Raw genomic sequence first — 14,583 nt, forward strand, 5'->3', positions numbered from 1 at the left:
TTGACAGGAACCCTGTTTGTCCTGCCGTGTCGCTTCCGCCCGCGGCACTGCGCACACAAGCCATTTGTTTGTTCAGTTTTCCGAGAAAAGGTGACAATATATAAAATTCCTTATTAAATAAATTGTATTGTTTTTCCTATTTTCAAGAATGATTTAAATTTCCTACGTTTTTTTTTATATTTTAATTAGTATTGCTTGCTATTCTCTCGGATGTATCCATTTACCACCTTTTATTATTTTCAATTTTGTTAAATTTTTCTGCGAGTGAAAGGCACAATACAGAAATAAAGATTGATGAATTAATATAAGAACAACACAAATGTGACGCTCGCACGAACACCACCGCCCAGCGCGGTCACGGGCGCAGGGCGACTGCCACGGAGCCGCTGATGTCATCGCCGCGCGGTCGCCACGGCAACGCATCTCGAGTCCGTCACGAGCGCGCACAGGAAACGCAATCGGAGCCACCCCTTCAGGTCCGCCCGGTGAATGAATGAACGTCTTTAAATTAAACATCCTTTAAGAAGGATTAAAACCCTGTTTCAGAATTGTTGCATTATTATAAAGAGGGAGAACAAAATATATACACGTATCTTACACACACAATGTGAATATTCTCAAAATACAGGATTATTTTTGGGAACAGCGTTGAAATGTACGCAGTGACATTTAATGCAATAAAAAATACATGAAGGCGTTGTAAATAGAAAATTCCATAGACATACTCTGTGCTTCTGTAACAGCAGGGGTTTGCTCTCAATTACTGGATTCTAGGTTGGAAAGATCACCAGTCGCCATGGCACCCAGACACTGCCAAATATCTAAATAAAAGCCCAGATTTGCCAACAGCAATCCCGGCAGGGGGCTTGCAAGGGCCAAGGCGTTGGTCGAGGGGTGACGTTGCCGTGGGGGTCACGTCAGCTGCGTCACATTTGGTGCGGGAAACGCCGACTGGAGAGTGTCACAACTCGTTCACATCGATTCGTGGTTTACATGATCTCTGCCACTTACCTCAGAAAATCCAAGCAGGTAGCCATTGTAGTAAGATGCGAAATTCCGTAAAATAAAACGTCAGCAAAAGTTCAAAGGGAATGTGAGTTCGAGTGACATGGCAACGCTTTGGGCGTGGCAGCGGTTGCTAGGGACGATGACGGCACCAACCAATCAACTGCCAGGAAGACAACCCCATGCAAGATGGCCACCATGAATTCACCCATGCAAGATGGCCGGCATGACATCATCGCTCTATGTGCATTAGCCAGTCTGTTGCAGAGGTAATTATATTGATGTTATTGATGGTGCTTATACTTGTTATTAACGATATTATCAGTCGTTAATAGTAGGTTGTACAAGTGTTTAATGCACCGATTATTATTTCAGATCACTGGTAACATGAACAATTCTCACAATCAAATTTAGCAATTGGGTACTATGTTAAACTTCAAGGAAATGGGATTTTAGAATGTTAATAAAATATCATGTTATTATTATTTAGCCATCCCAATGCTGAACATTTATCTGCAAATCACGCAATTAGGCTTACACAACAACAACATCGGCCCTACTTCGAAAGCGTGGCAGGACCTTCCTGAGAAAGAGTTTTGACACTCCATGGGGCATTCTCCTTGACAAACAGGCATACTAGTAACAAATACTAATGTAATAACAACACACAGTTGTTGCGAGTCACCTACAGAGGGCATTGCGGGCGGCAGCAAAGCAGGATGCTGGACACCCAAGAGCACCACGACGAACCCGCGTGCCCTCGCCCGCCGTGCCACACACGCAGCGCCACGCTCCCAGCCACGCGCGCCGACGATCCACACGTCACGTGAAAAGCCCTCACTGATCTACACGTTTCCTACCGACTGAAGGCTGCCATTGAGTGCATCGTTATTTTGAGTGAGCAGACATTTTCTACGCCCGTCTCAAATTCATATTGAACAGAAGGTCGCATGTCTCTGGCGCATCCGTCTGCTTCTGAACATTTCATTTTGGATATTAGGATACTGCAAAAATACTACATCAGGACCGTTTTTAGTTGTCGCATTACGTGTTTGGCAGGAATTTTATTTATTGGCACACGTGGGCTAAGTGTCCGTCTGAAGCCAACATTTTTACATTGTAATCTGCACTGCATTTCATCTAAACGTTACATAACCTACGTGGATCAGCAGGAGGACGCAGAGAGATGCCTGCCCAAATGCGAGCGCCTCTAGCCAGACACCTCCAGCCAGGCACAGGGACGTGGGGTTGGCCTAAATAGGGCGGGCAGCGAGCCCGAGCGGGACACGTTTGACAGAGCTGTTCCAAGCAGTTCTGCGATAGCGTGGCAAAACGAGTAAAACCCTCGTCTGACACACACACAAAGAGAAAGATACCCCATAGAGCCTTTAACTATTGGGGCAAGTGCTGTTCGCGAGCACCTATGAAGGCCGGCATGGCACAAGAGGGTTGCTGGTGGCCAACACCATCCCCAGGAAGCTGGCCTTTGTCTCCTCAATGCTATTGTTCATGCACTGCATCAGGTCCTAATTTGAGGCCAGTCGACCTTAGCGGAGGCCCAGGATCGGTTCAGTTATTTTTCATCGACGTTGGACATGAGCAGGAATCAAACTGGGGTTGCCGGGTTCATAGAGCGGGGCGCTAACTACGACCGCTCCCCATATCTCCACACGAATGCTCCAGCACAAGTTTCACTCGTGAACGTACAACTGGTTGCCATACTCGCCCCGCAAAAATGTGGCATGCGCTGGCGTGAATAATCCATTTTGTGAGGGTATCCCATTACGGTCAGGCTGTCTGCATTAGGTCCGCTCGGGGCGATTATGATGCCATGCCGTATTTACCAATTAAATCGGACAAAAACGTATATATATTTTTATTTTATTATTTCCCTTCTACGTGGCTTTACCGAAAGAACCAAGAATATGAATCCCTGCAGTCACAAAAGCTTTAAATCAAAAATGAAACACATAGCGAACAGTGTAGGACAGTATATCCACACTTAACGATAGGACCCAGTGATCAGTGAGATTGTTTATTAAACGTGTTGCCTCCGCTAAAAAGTGTGTGCGCCTCAGTAATTACACACTACAAAGGCAAAGTAAAGCAATGTAGAGCTTGGTTCAGAAAACCATCAAGCAGCGGAGCTCCTTAAAGCTGCGTCAAATGCTATATATTATTTTTTACATAGTTGCGGAGTACAGCTCACCGGCCCAAAACATCAAATAGCCAGCGACAAACAGTACTATTAAAGTTGTCATAGACAAGAGTTAACACGTTTCTTGAAATGACCGAGGTTGGTGGTTATGGTTGAGGAGTGTGGTGGATGAGACAAAACAGTCGGTCTGGTCGGCTGTGTCCTCAACATGAAAGGAGGAATCAATTAGCACCGGGTGTTACAGCATTTGTCCTTGTAAGGAGCTCAACGGAAATGATTATCAACCATAGCCACCGTCCTGGGAAATTGGTAAATCCTCTTTAAAAACTACCAACCACCCACCAAGCCTGTCGTCTAACACCGTTTATATGGCTTCACGGCATTAATAGCGAAGTGTGCATGTGTTGGCGTGTGATTTTACATCACACACACGCTGAGCAGTGGGTTATTGTGGTCTGCAATAACCTGTGCATGGCCTCGGGAAAATAAATATCTTTCAATAAACCGTAGAAAATGTAATTCATAATGGGTGCAAAGCATGTGCATGCACTTTGTGTAGAGATGTTTGTATTTTGAGAATGCATTGCAATCTCTTTTGGTCGTGGTTTTGATTCATCAAGACATCTAATCCCTTAATGTCATCTTTGCCGCAGCATTTGCTCCAGTACACATCACCCCTGATGCCAATATTCCTCTATTAATGCCACTGGCTGGCCAACGGACAGCCTTTTTGTGTTTTGACTCATGCCTATGTACCCAGCGATATCTAACTTGAACCCGTGCAGATACACGCGCTTCGCGTGCTGCCCTGCCATCATTAGATCCCCCAACGTCATTCACAAGAGCCACCGTCAGGGTCCAAATTTGCCAAATATGAAAATGACACCACAAATTACTCAATTGGGACTCTACACAACAATCATTGCCCCCTTCTGGCACCAGACTAATGCCCAGGTCGCTTTTGGAATTGAGCCTTACTCTGACCTATTGATTTCTCAAGTGGTTAAAAAAGATAAACAAATCATATATGTACCTATGTACACAGGATACACGTTATTATGTGGACTACAGGCTGCATTCGTACAATGCTAGTTGATACAGCTGTGGTGTCCGATGCGGCAGCAAGATGTCCGAACGCCGCGGCACAACACACCAAGAGCATGGTCGCCCCGGTGAGCAGCACTGCCTTCTGGTTGTACAGTATTGCTAGTTAGTGCCTCTGTTGGGGGTTATCCCCACTATCACATGTCAATACAATAATGGCATGCTTGAGAAGCCAGCCAACGAGAGTGGTTAAGCAACAATGCTTCTCATAACTACCTGCACAGCAATGGAATCAAACGAAAATAAAAAGCTGCAACAGCTTTTATTCCCATGTGCACGAACCGAACATCATTATACATGGTGTGACAACATGTCAGCATTACTGACACATTTGTGACACTTATTTTTGTGTTAGTTTCTATTTGTTTCATTGATATTTGATCTATTTTGCATTGGATAAATTCATTTCAAATTTACAAATGCAAATGTCTTCACTCCATGACACCTCTGACAATTCAGTTAATTGAGTAAGTTCAGTATTCACACCACATTTATGGTGCAAGGCTATCGTCACAAAGGCGCTGCTGTGTTTGTCTACGGTAATTTCACAGTAGGGAGCAACGTCGCTTTGCATATTCCCATTCCGAGTAATTTGCTGGTAAATTAAGGATAACAGCATCTTAAACGTTCACCACGATGCAGACGGTGGGTAGTATTTTGCGGTTAATACACCCGCAGAATTAACCAGGGTGACCTCCCGGTTACCAAACCGCAAACCTCTGCAACAAGCGGCGAACGCACTACCGCTACACCGCATCACCACCGCGGGGAAACGTGCCAAAAACAACGTAAGGTAGAAATGCTCTTGAAATGAACAAATGTTTCACAACGGTGGCTGTGCGGCATCGCGTGAATATGCACGCAGTGCCTTCCCAACGCGGAATGTGCAGCTGGGGCGAATTCCACGGATCCTTAGGATTCAATACATTCCCGCGAAACCACTGCACTGTAAACACGGAGAGTGACGCTCGGTGCTCGAGCCGGATCGCCTTCTCCACTCGGCTGTCTCGAGCCGGGTCGCCTCCTCCACTCAGCCGTCTCTCCACACTAACAGACGACAGTTCTTCTACTGACATCCAATGGCCGCGTGGCCTTCTGGGAGTGCGTACTCTGAGCAAGCATTGGCTTTCAATCAAGCAAACTCTGGACAGGTTTAAACATTCAATGTCTTATCAGCAGTCAAAACTGCCAGACATTTGTAAGCAAGGACCCTCTCTTAGATATGGGTCCTAGTTCAACAAAAATGGTTAAATACCAAGCCACAAGGTTTCAGCAATTGAAATCGTGATGGAGCTTCTGAATTAATACTGTGATATTCAAACAGACATTCATCTGCTGGCAACATGTTCTTGTGGCATGCAGAAAATCGTCGTTGTTATTACAAAGTAACATGATAGGTCTCAAATTGCACACTGAAACTGTATGCCTAATGCAAACTAAGACAATACGTCCACAGAATTACAGCAAATCCAAACGGCTTTGAAAATAGAGTTATGCGAAGCTGATCCGTGATGGAGAGAGGTGGAGAGATTAAGGCCTGGTCTTTATTAATACCAGAGACTCCATTCATTGCTACAATAATTAGAATCAACTTCACTTATATGGCATTGCTTATATTCCTGGGTAAAATAAAGCGCCTTGCAACACATCTCATTTAAACATTCTAAAGGCACCCCTAGCAGGAAGCTGTCCCTGTGCGGCACAAGGTAATGTTTTAGAATTTTTACGAGTTTTGATCATGAGGCCGACACCCAATGGCCTGCTCTTGTGAATAACGTCAGGTGATATTCAAGTAGTTTCATGGTTAATATGCCCGCAAAAATGACGGAAGAAGAGTGATGTTTCATATGCATCTGTCTACCTAAAAGTCAGTTTGCATCGAACCTTCATGAATGATACAGTATAAGCGTACACCAATTAAACACCATGTATTTTTGTATTTGTATTTGTTAAGTACAACTAATATTTCACAAAGGTAGAAAACCACTGCAATGTTATGGGCTGACAAACACCGTTAAAAACACAGCAGCAGGTTTCAAGCAACTGGCGGGGTGTGCAGTCCACGCGGCGCTTGCGAGTGAGCCCGGGTGGCACAGCGGGCACGAGCGCCAGCAGGAGACAAGCCGCCACACCCCACCACATCTACTTTCCCTCTGCCTAGGACATGCAACGACATTTTGGCAAGAGGATTAGGACTGAGAGTGGGGCTGTTCCAGAGGCTAAAGTTAACTCTTCTCCCACTGGGTCCGTCACTCACCACCGCGCAAGGCCACGCTACAGCTCCCACCGCACAGCTGCCATGCTGCCCGGGAGCGGGCCTGAGCCACTGACAGAAGGCCGGGCAGCGGTACCACCTCCTCCTGCATCACTTTGGAGTAGTAGTACCTGTACTGTAGTTGTTGGGTTGCGGAACACGTACAGCATTCCAACCACCAACACCACGCTGCAGATCACAACAACACTTCTCATCCTGCGTCTTCACGCTACTCCACTTTAGAATTCCCTCCCACCTTCTCTTTTTCCAAGCATGTATGATAATGATAACCTTGCTCAACTCAAGTAACGTGTTAAACTGTTATCCAGTACAATTTTGATGAGTGCTTTTTGTTGCTGGACACTTGGCATTTTGGGTCTTTGGACCTGTGCTTGGCAACGGTTTTTAAATAAATATATTCATGTATACATGGGTGTTTACAGCGTTCACGCGTAGGAATAAAAATGTATTTTCATAATACAATGATTTCTGTGCAGCGGCATTCACGAAAGTCGCATCTCAGAATGCTTTAGAACTTGTAATGTCCACAGTTTCCGCAGAGGTGCAGGAAGCCAAGAGGTGGGAAGGCAGCCACAACCGGCACCAATAACTACAGAAGCTCTGTGTTCCTATAGAGATGTTTGGCCAGCTCCATGCATATGCTTGTGATACCTGCATCAAACTGTGCATGTGAGAAATGTATCTTTATGATTTATGTACAGTGTCAGATTATGTTATACTGAGGCTAATGGTGTGACCCAAACTGTACAAATGAGACAGAAACAACAATATGTGATACAAATAAATCAGTGTGAAATTAAATAATCAAGTCTGGAACTGAATCATGGCCCGGAGTCATGACAACTCATTCAATCGCTAGAGGGTCAACTCCGCATTCCAATTTACTACGGCACACCCGGGAAATGAAAACAGATTCAGCATTAGTTGGTTTTGCCTGCAATGGGGCAGCACTTGTCTCCATCAGCAGCCCTGAGCCAGTGGTGGACATTCCACACTCCCATGGCAGAGGCCATTCACTGTTGAATGACCACAAACTGCAAAAAATAAATGCCAAGTTGATCCACGAATGAGAGTTGAACTCACAATATTCTGACTGAGAGTTCATATAAGTGCAAGTAAACACGTTAAAAGATGTTGAGCCTGCGACATTATAACGTTCCATCTCACTACCATGGGACTGCGTGGTCGTGAAGAGTTAAAAACCACATGGGTTTCCTGTGGCTGTTTCTCTTCCCGAGCACAGATAACATTGGCTGCTTCTCACCTTTCACAAACACTGCCGAAATTCTAATTCACTGCTGCCTCCTCTTCGCGTGGCTATTTGTGATGTGTGCTTAGTAACTAAGATGGAGGGAAGTAAATATTCCTGTTGCCAGCGCAAGGTGGATGAAACGTGGCAAAATCAAATGGAAATGGTGAGCATGGGTTTCCTAGCAACAAGTGTGTAGGTGCTTGATAAATGATCGCAAAGTAAACATTCATTTTAAAAATGTGAAATGGCATACATCGTCACTAATTGTATGACGGTAAATTACAAGGCCCGACAGCCACGAGCAATCGAGAAGAAATGTCTGAGCAGACGACAGATAATTCCAAGCCGAGCCAATTGGTAATTACAGCAAATGAGGACAACCCAGGTGGGTCACCACAACCTTTGTCCACAATTTAAACATTTTCCCCTTCTAAATTTGTCAAGTTAGGGTGCAGCTCCTCCACTACACTTGCAACGATATAATTTATTTTTCTCACCAGAGTGCCCAATTTTGCTGGCTCATTGCCTGAGCAGCCATTTCTGAGCAGTGGGCTACTTGCAGGCTTGCCTTGCACACAAGGTACCGTTAACCCCTTCGTGTGGCGCCCGGTAGGGCGGCCGACACCGGTATCGTTACCAGAGCGCGTATTGCTGCGTTAAAGAGGCCGTGTCAACGGTGTTTATAATGGGATCGAAGCTGAGAACGGGGCAGCAGGACGCGGCCATGAAAGGCAACGAAGCCTATGCTGCTGATGAGACTGAAGAGAGGCAAAACGGCAAAAGGCTGCTACATTAGATTTAGCCACCAACACAATCAGATGCAAAAACTGAATATCATATGCGAAAGCATCCCCATGCACAAAAGAGCATAGGCCAGTCCTCTCCTTCTTTGCCATTCCTAGGTTAGCTGCATAAAAATTCCATGTTCCTATGAAAGGGACCAATATATTCACATTCCTTGACTTGGATTTGAACTTGTACCCTTCCTGTGGCACAGCACCTCTGGCCCAGACGCTGATTACATGCTACAGATAAGCGAGAGGCAGCGCGAAGAGGTTTCAGGTTCACAGTTGCGGAGAGTCTGGAATCTAACGGCTGCTCCATTAGCATGCTGCCACAAACGTGTTCTAAAACACTGCAGTGACGCGGAGGGAAACGCCACAAAGACTCGTGCTGCATCATCCCAACCACCATCCTTCCATTTCCCCACTCCCTAGCAGTCTCCCCCCACCCTAGCCAAGCCCACCCCACCAAAAACAGCCACGCCAAATTAAATTAGCAGAGGCCGTGCAAGTCAGTGCTGCCAAGCCCCACTGATCAATCAGCTGCCGCGAGACTGCCGGCCCAGCACTCTACAAGATTGCACAAAATGGACGCCCGTGCCAGCGTTCCTTTGGCCATCCCGACAATGGCAATGTCGCATTCGCTGGCACAGCTTGCTACGGCAGATACTGTACGCTAGCACCACATTTAATTTAAAATTTAGGAAGACACAGGAGATGGTGGAAAGTTTCACAAGGAAAAAAGCGGCCCCGAATATGGTTTCCAGTTATTGTGTCAGTATTTCTGCACAGCGAGCGGAACACAGAGGAGATGAATAGCACTTTTTCAAATAGGATTTTTCAAACACCGTAAATATCTCTCACTTACCGGAAATACCAACCCTGGCTTGCTGCAAGTGAACAAGCAAGCCGCTTAGCACCAAGCTATACAAGTCACACATTCGACACAGCAACGTCCTGTTGCACGCTCAAAACCCAATTCCCCATCTGAAAAAAAACATCCACGACTCCAGAAAATGTTGAAAACGATGCCAACTACTGTTTTGCTGCGTTGAGTATTTTCGCGCCTTGCAAGTTACATATGTGTATAGAATACACCACAAGGCGGTAAGTGCTAGATGTAAAATAACTGCAGAAAGTTAAAAGCAAATATCTCATTTGATAAAAGTACATTTTTGGGTTAAGCCGTGTAATGAGCTGGCCAAATGCGTGTTGTCAAGTCCTTCCACCACCCAACACAGCAAAACACATTTCAATAGTCACGAGCACAAGCAATTAATGTGTCAATAATTATTCTTTAAGCGCATCGGTAATTTTAAGAGCAAGTCTTGATTGATTGAATTCTCACAAGCAAATTCAGCAATTAGAATATAAAATGTTCTTGGCTATGTCAGGTGGTAGAAGCTTTTATTTAGCACAAATTTGGACAGGTCATTTACCTGACCTTAGTCCAAAACTCAATTATGAATCAAAACCCTAGGAGCTGAATCTATCATTCATTCTTAAAATTCACAAAAGCTCCGATGGACATCAATGAGGCTCCGAGCCGGGGAAAGCTAACACCAAGAGCTCATTCCACCAGGGCCTTCCAGACGCCAGTTGCATCGTGCCACGCGTATGGATTTGTAAACGCGAGCCCGAGCTGTGGCAGAGCAGATCCCCGCGTACACGATCACACCGACTCACTCGTGGTTTTTCCAATCATCTGGATGATGCACTTGGAGTCGCGGCTCGTCTCCCGGTTGTTAAACGGCCGCACCCGCACGGCCACTTTCACCGATGCCCCCGCCATCTTGGGCCACGTAGCCAGGCGCGGGGTCGCACTCGTAGTCGGCCGCGGTGGCAGTGGCGTTGGCGGGAGGCTTGAGGAGAAGCCTTTCAATCCTGCGGCGGGAACGGGGGATGAGAAATTTTACTCGATGAGCTTCATCTGCAACATTCTGCAAATTTTACGATACAAAATCAAACCACAAAAGTATGTGATTTGGTGCAAATAACCGAAAAATCACACTTTTAAATTGCTCTGTAGTGTACCCATCCTTAACAAACTTGCAAACATTCTAGTGGAATTAAAATGACAATAAAGTACTGTGCATTTAAAACACTTTGGTGCAACTATTTTCAACAAGAAAATATTCACACCTCCGATTAGCACGGTTGGCTACATATGGTGTGAAAGAAGTTCAACATACATACAGAAAACTAAATGGCCAACAAGCATGCTCCACAATTCTGTTTGTCTAATTTTGAGATTTTTGATTATTCATTTTTTTATGCAGGTTTTATGGCCAGAAAATCGACACCCAGACAGTGAGCCATCTGACAACTCAGCAACATCTAAATAACTGAGCCAAGGTAAGACATCAGATTGATAGATACGTGACCAAGGACCCAAACATAGCGCGCCTCACCCACAACCAGATGACATACTACGACATTTGGGAGATTCCAGGGCCCAGTGGTCACGTATGTAGCTTGCTGCAAAAGGTTCACGATTCGAAAATTACCAGGCTACCCTGGTTCACACTGCTACTTAATCACATAGAATGCACCTTATGCTTCACATTAGACGTTAACACTCCCATGACATCAATAGAAGAAATATAGGCCACGTTTGAAAAAGGAATCACAAAATTACTTATTTGGGAATCACATAGCAATAGCTGCCCCCCTCTTGTGAAAACCTAGCAGGACCCTCCTAAAGCGTTTCGAGACTGGCTAAACTATCAGTCAAAATAATAATCACATACGTGAGCATACACCCTGCCAGCAAACATCCATCTCACCTACAGACACCGAGTATGCAACTATAGTAATCGAGCACCCAGATGTGGCTGTCAGGGAGACACCTGACCCACCCTCGCAAAAAAGCCAACGTTGTTTCATGTGTCTCGATGGGTTCCATTCATCTCCTGGTTAAATTATGCATTAGAACTGACTCACTGGTATACCCAACAGTTCTCCAACACCAAGCGATCCAGGTGGAGCATACAGGCTGCTGCTGCACTGTAGATACAGTGGGTGTCCATGCGTGTGTGTGGAACGGATTCCCAGAGCAGCGGGAGTGGAATGCAGTCCACGCGTGCAGCAGCAGCAGCGTTGTAATTACAGGGCGCGTGTGAGGCACAGCCACAGCGTGCACACGGCCACCGCTGGCACAAATGCTCTCGGCTGCCACGGCACGATCGTGAAATATCGGTGGGACTGGCATTCGGCAAGTCCGGCTCCCTCCATCTCCCCACTGCTAATCGGTGCTCAAACGACCAACTCCCCAGGTCAGAGATGGATCGAGAAACTCCTCATGAGGTGGGGGTGGCCACGGAATATCAATCATTAATGGACAACACATTCAATATATTTTCTTTCAAGAAATATCAACAAAATACCAATTGCCAGGGTCTCAAGGAGGGGGGGGGGGGCAATCACCTCCATCACTCCTACCTTGGATTTACCTCTACATCAGGAACTCCCCATTTTAGTTTGAGTCAACATAGTGGCAGTCCATAAATAATTACCAATTTCCGATCGTTTTGTGCGTAGCCAGGAACCGAACCTGAACAGCGAGAATAATGGTGCATGCAGTTCGCTGACCACTGCGCCATCAAGCACACACATCTATCAAGCAAAGTACACAAATTAGCAATGTAGACAGGTGAATTACACAGGCACACATCAACCACGCAGACTGATCAACTGCAGACACGCGTTAACCACACTGACACATGCCCCACGGTGGCTAGGAGATGTTAACTACCTCGCCTGGCATACAGGAGGCCGTGGGTTCGATCCCGACCCTGACCGCCTACTGCTGTATATTTTGAGTTTGTATGTTCTCCTCGTGGTCGTGTAGATTTTTTTCCGGGTCCTCCGGTTTTTCCTTCCACGTTTAGAAACATGCGTTTAGAGTATATGGCTGCTATAAATTCGCACATGATAAGCTATCATTTGTGGCCAGATCACCTCTGAAGAAGAGTTATATAGCTCAGTAGGCCTTACCTGGTAAAATAAAACATTTAGTTTACATGCGTAACCGCACGGACACACGTTACATCCACATACATCAACATGAAGCACGCAACCTCGAGACATCCCAGACACTGAATACGATGATGTCATACAGAAAAAAACGCATCGCTTTATTAAGATGATGCTGATGATCAACCATCACGCAGACGAAATGCACTACAAAGCACATTTAGTGGCGAAAAATAAACAAGTCAAAATGATATCAAATGAGCATTGAGGCGTTGGTGATGATCTCCTGTTTACAGCCCAAAACCAGTTATTGAAATTCCACATTCATATGGCCGGGGGCGAGTTTATCCGTTGACTGTTTGACTTCCTCACAACGTGGTACTGAATTTATCAACCCCGGAAGGATGATGTGCCGATTTAACCCACACCCAGGATTTCAATTAGCAATCTTCCGACTGCGAGCTTCTCGCTCTACCGGCGAGTCGCCAGAGCAATATAAACGATGTCCACCGTCGATCTGTATAGATCATAGACTGTAGACAGACTGCATCGAGTACATATTCAGCGGTGCGTTATCTAATGCCTGCAGCCACGTTCGTTGACGCACATGACTCCACATTCGCTGCCCGCTCTGTGCGCGTTCTCGGGGAATGAATGACTCGCGACAGAGGCAGGTGGCTTCCAGAACCAGCCCAGGTCCTTGTCTCTCTCCCTCTGCCAGGGAGATGGTGGATTCATCTTGGTGATGAACATCAATCTCCATCTGCGTGATGGGCCGGGCACGGATGGGGCTGGCTGCTGGAGGTGGGGAACCCACAACAATGAGGCTACGCCCAGAATTTACCGATGCCGGAGATGGAATTTTACGTGGAAAAATGTGAAACGAAAATTGGAAAATAAATCTGGATTCGCGTTGAGGATAGGAAAAGGAAGGGCGGTGTGGGGGGTTTTTCCTTCCATGGTTAAAACAACAAACAGCGCAACGATTTCACCCCCACAGCGGAATGTTGTTTACCACCGCACCGCACGATGCGGTGCGGTTAGGGGATGACGGGGAGGTTAGTCGCGGTATACTTTGGAGTGATGATGTGGTGTGTGATGATGTGGTGTGGTTGGGTATGGTGGGGTGCGGTTCAACGTGGTGAGGTGTGGTATGATGACGTGGTCTATTGCGGTGTGACGGCGTGGTAAGGTGAAGTATGGTCTTTTCATGCCGCACTCAATGGGCGTGGAGCCGCTATCCGCGAGAGGTAACGGTGGGTGGGGAGCCAATTCTCGCCCAGAGCGGGACCACGACCCGTGGCACCCCTCAAGCCGCTGTCATCTCCCGCCTGACGGGGCCACCAGAGGCGGGAGGTGACAGCGGCAGGGGCGAGACGCGGCGTCGAGACGAGCTGAGGACAAGGGGCGCGTTAGGAACACGGCCACGGGCCACGGAATGAGATGGAGGCCGGCCGGCAGGCATGGGCGCTGCATAGCCCCCAGCGAGAGACAGAGGCAGGAGAGAGAGACAGGGATGATGATGATGATGCTGCTGCAGGGAGAGAGGAGAGACTCACCTTCCAGAGGCCGGTCCCCACCCGCCCTGCGTGTCCGCGCGTCGCTCGCCGCGGCGTCTCTGCGAGCCCGCGGACCCGGCCCGGGGCTTCTGGGCGGGGTGGTGGGTTCGGTGGTGCCGGGAGGAGGAGGAGGAGGCGGCGCTGTTGCAAAGAAGAAGCGGCAGGGAGCTGGGAGACGGCAGCGAAGGGGATGGGGGCGGGGAGAGGGGGCGGAGCAGAGGGAGGGAGGGGGGAGGAGCTTCGCGGGTGATCGTGGTGATGGTGACGGTGGTGGGTGGTGACGGTGGTGGACGGTGGTGGAGGGTGGGGGAGATGGGCGGCAGTGGTGGTGGTGACGGTGGTGGTGGGTGGTGGCTGTGGGAGTGGGTGGAGACCTGCTGGAGGCGACGAGGGCCGCTCGAGCAGCAGCGCTGTGGGCGGGCAGTGCACAGCACAGACAGCAGATCAGCTGATTAAACTCCCCCACTCGCCCC

The 14,583-nt window shown here is 47.4% G+C and overlaps 1 protein-coding gene across 8 annotated transcripts in view; it reads right to left on the reverse strand.

The window, feature by feature from the left end:
- KIF1B (kinesin family member 1B) overlaps nucleotides 1-14,315 on the reverse strand; it is a 109,863-nt gene extending 95,548 nt beyond the window's left edge. For 7 of the 8 annotated variants that reach the window (XM_078607958.1, XM_078607956.1, XM_078607957.1 and 4 more), the window contains exons 1-2: nucleotides 14,111-14,315; nucleotides 10,263-10,460 (exon numbers count right to left, since the gene is read on the reverse strand). In XM_078607958.1, coding sequence (XP_078464084.1) covers nucleotides 10,263-10,368 — 106 coding nt within the window. In that variant the 5' untranslated portion in view covers nucleotides 10,369-10,460; nucleotides 14,111-14,315. The remainder of the gene's footprint in view (nucleotides 1-10,262; nucleotides 10,461-14,110) is intronic. The other variant, XM_078607954.1, reaches the window with a different exon arrangement.
- Nucleotides 14,316-14,583: the final 268 nt, after the last annotated feature.

Source organism: Lampetra planeri, chromosome 28 (assembly GCF_965212315.1).
Source record: "Lampetra planeri chromosome 28, kcLamPlan1.2.h2, whole genome shotgun sequence".
Classification (NCBI taxonomy): domain Eukaryota; kingdom Metazoa; phylum Chordata; class Hyperoartia; order Petromyzontiformes; family Petromyzontidae; genus Lampetra; species Lampetra planeri.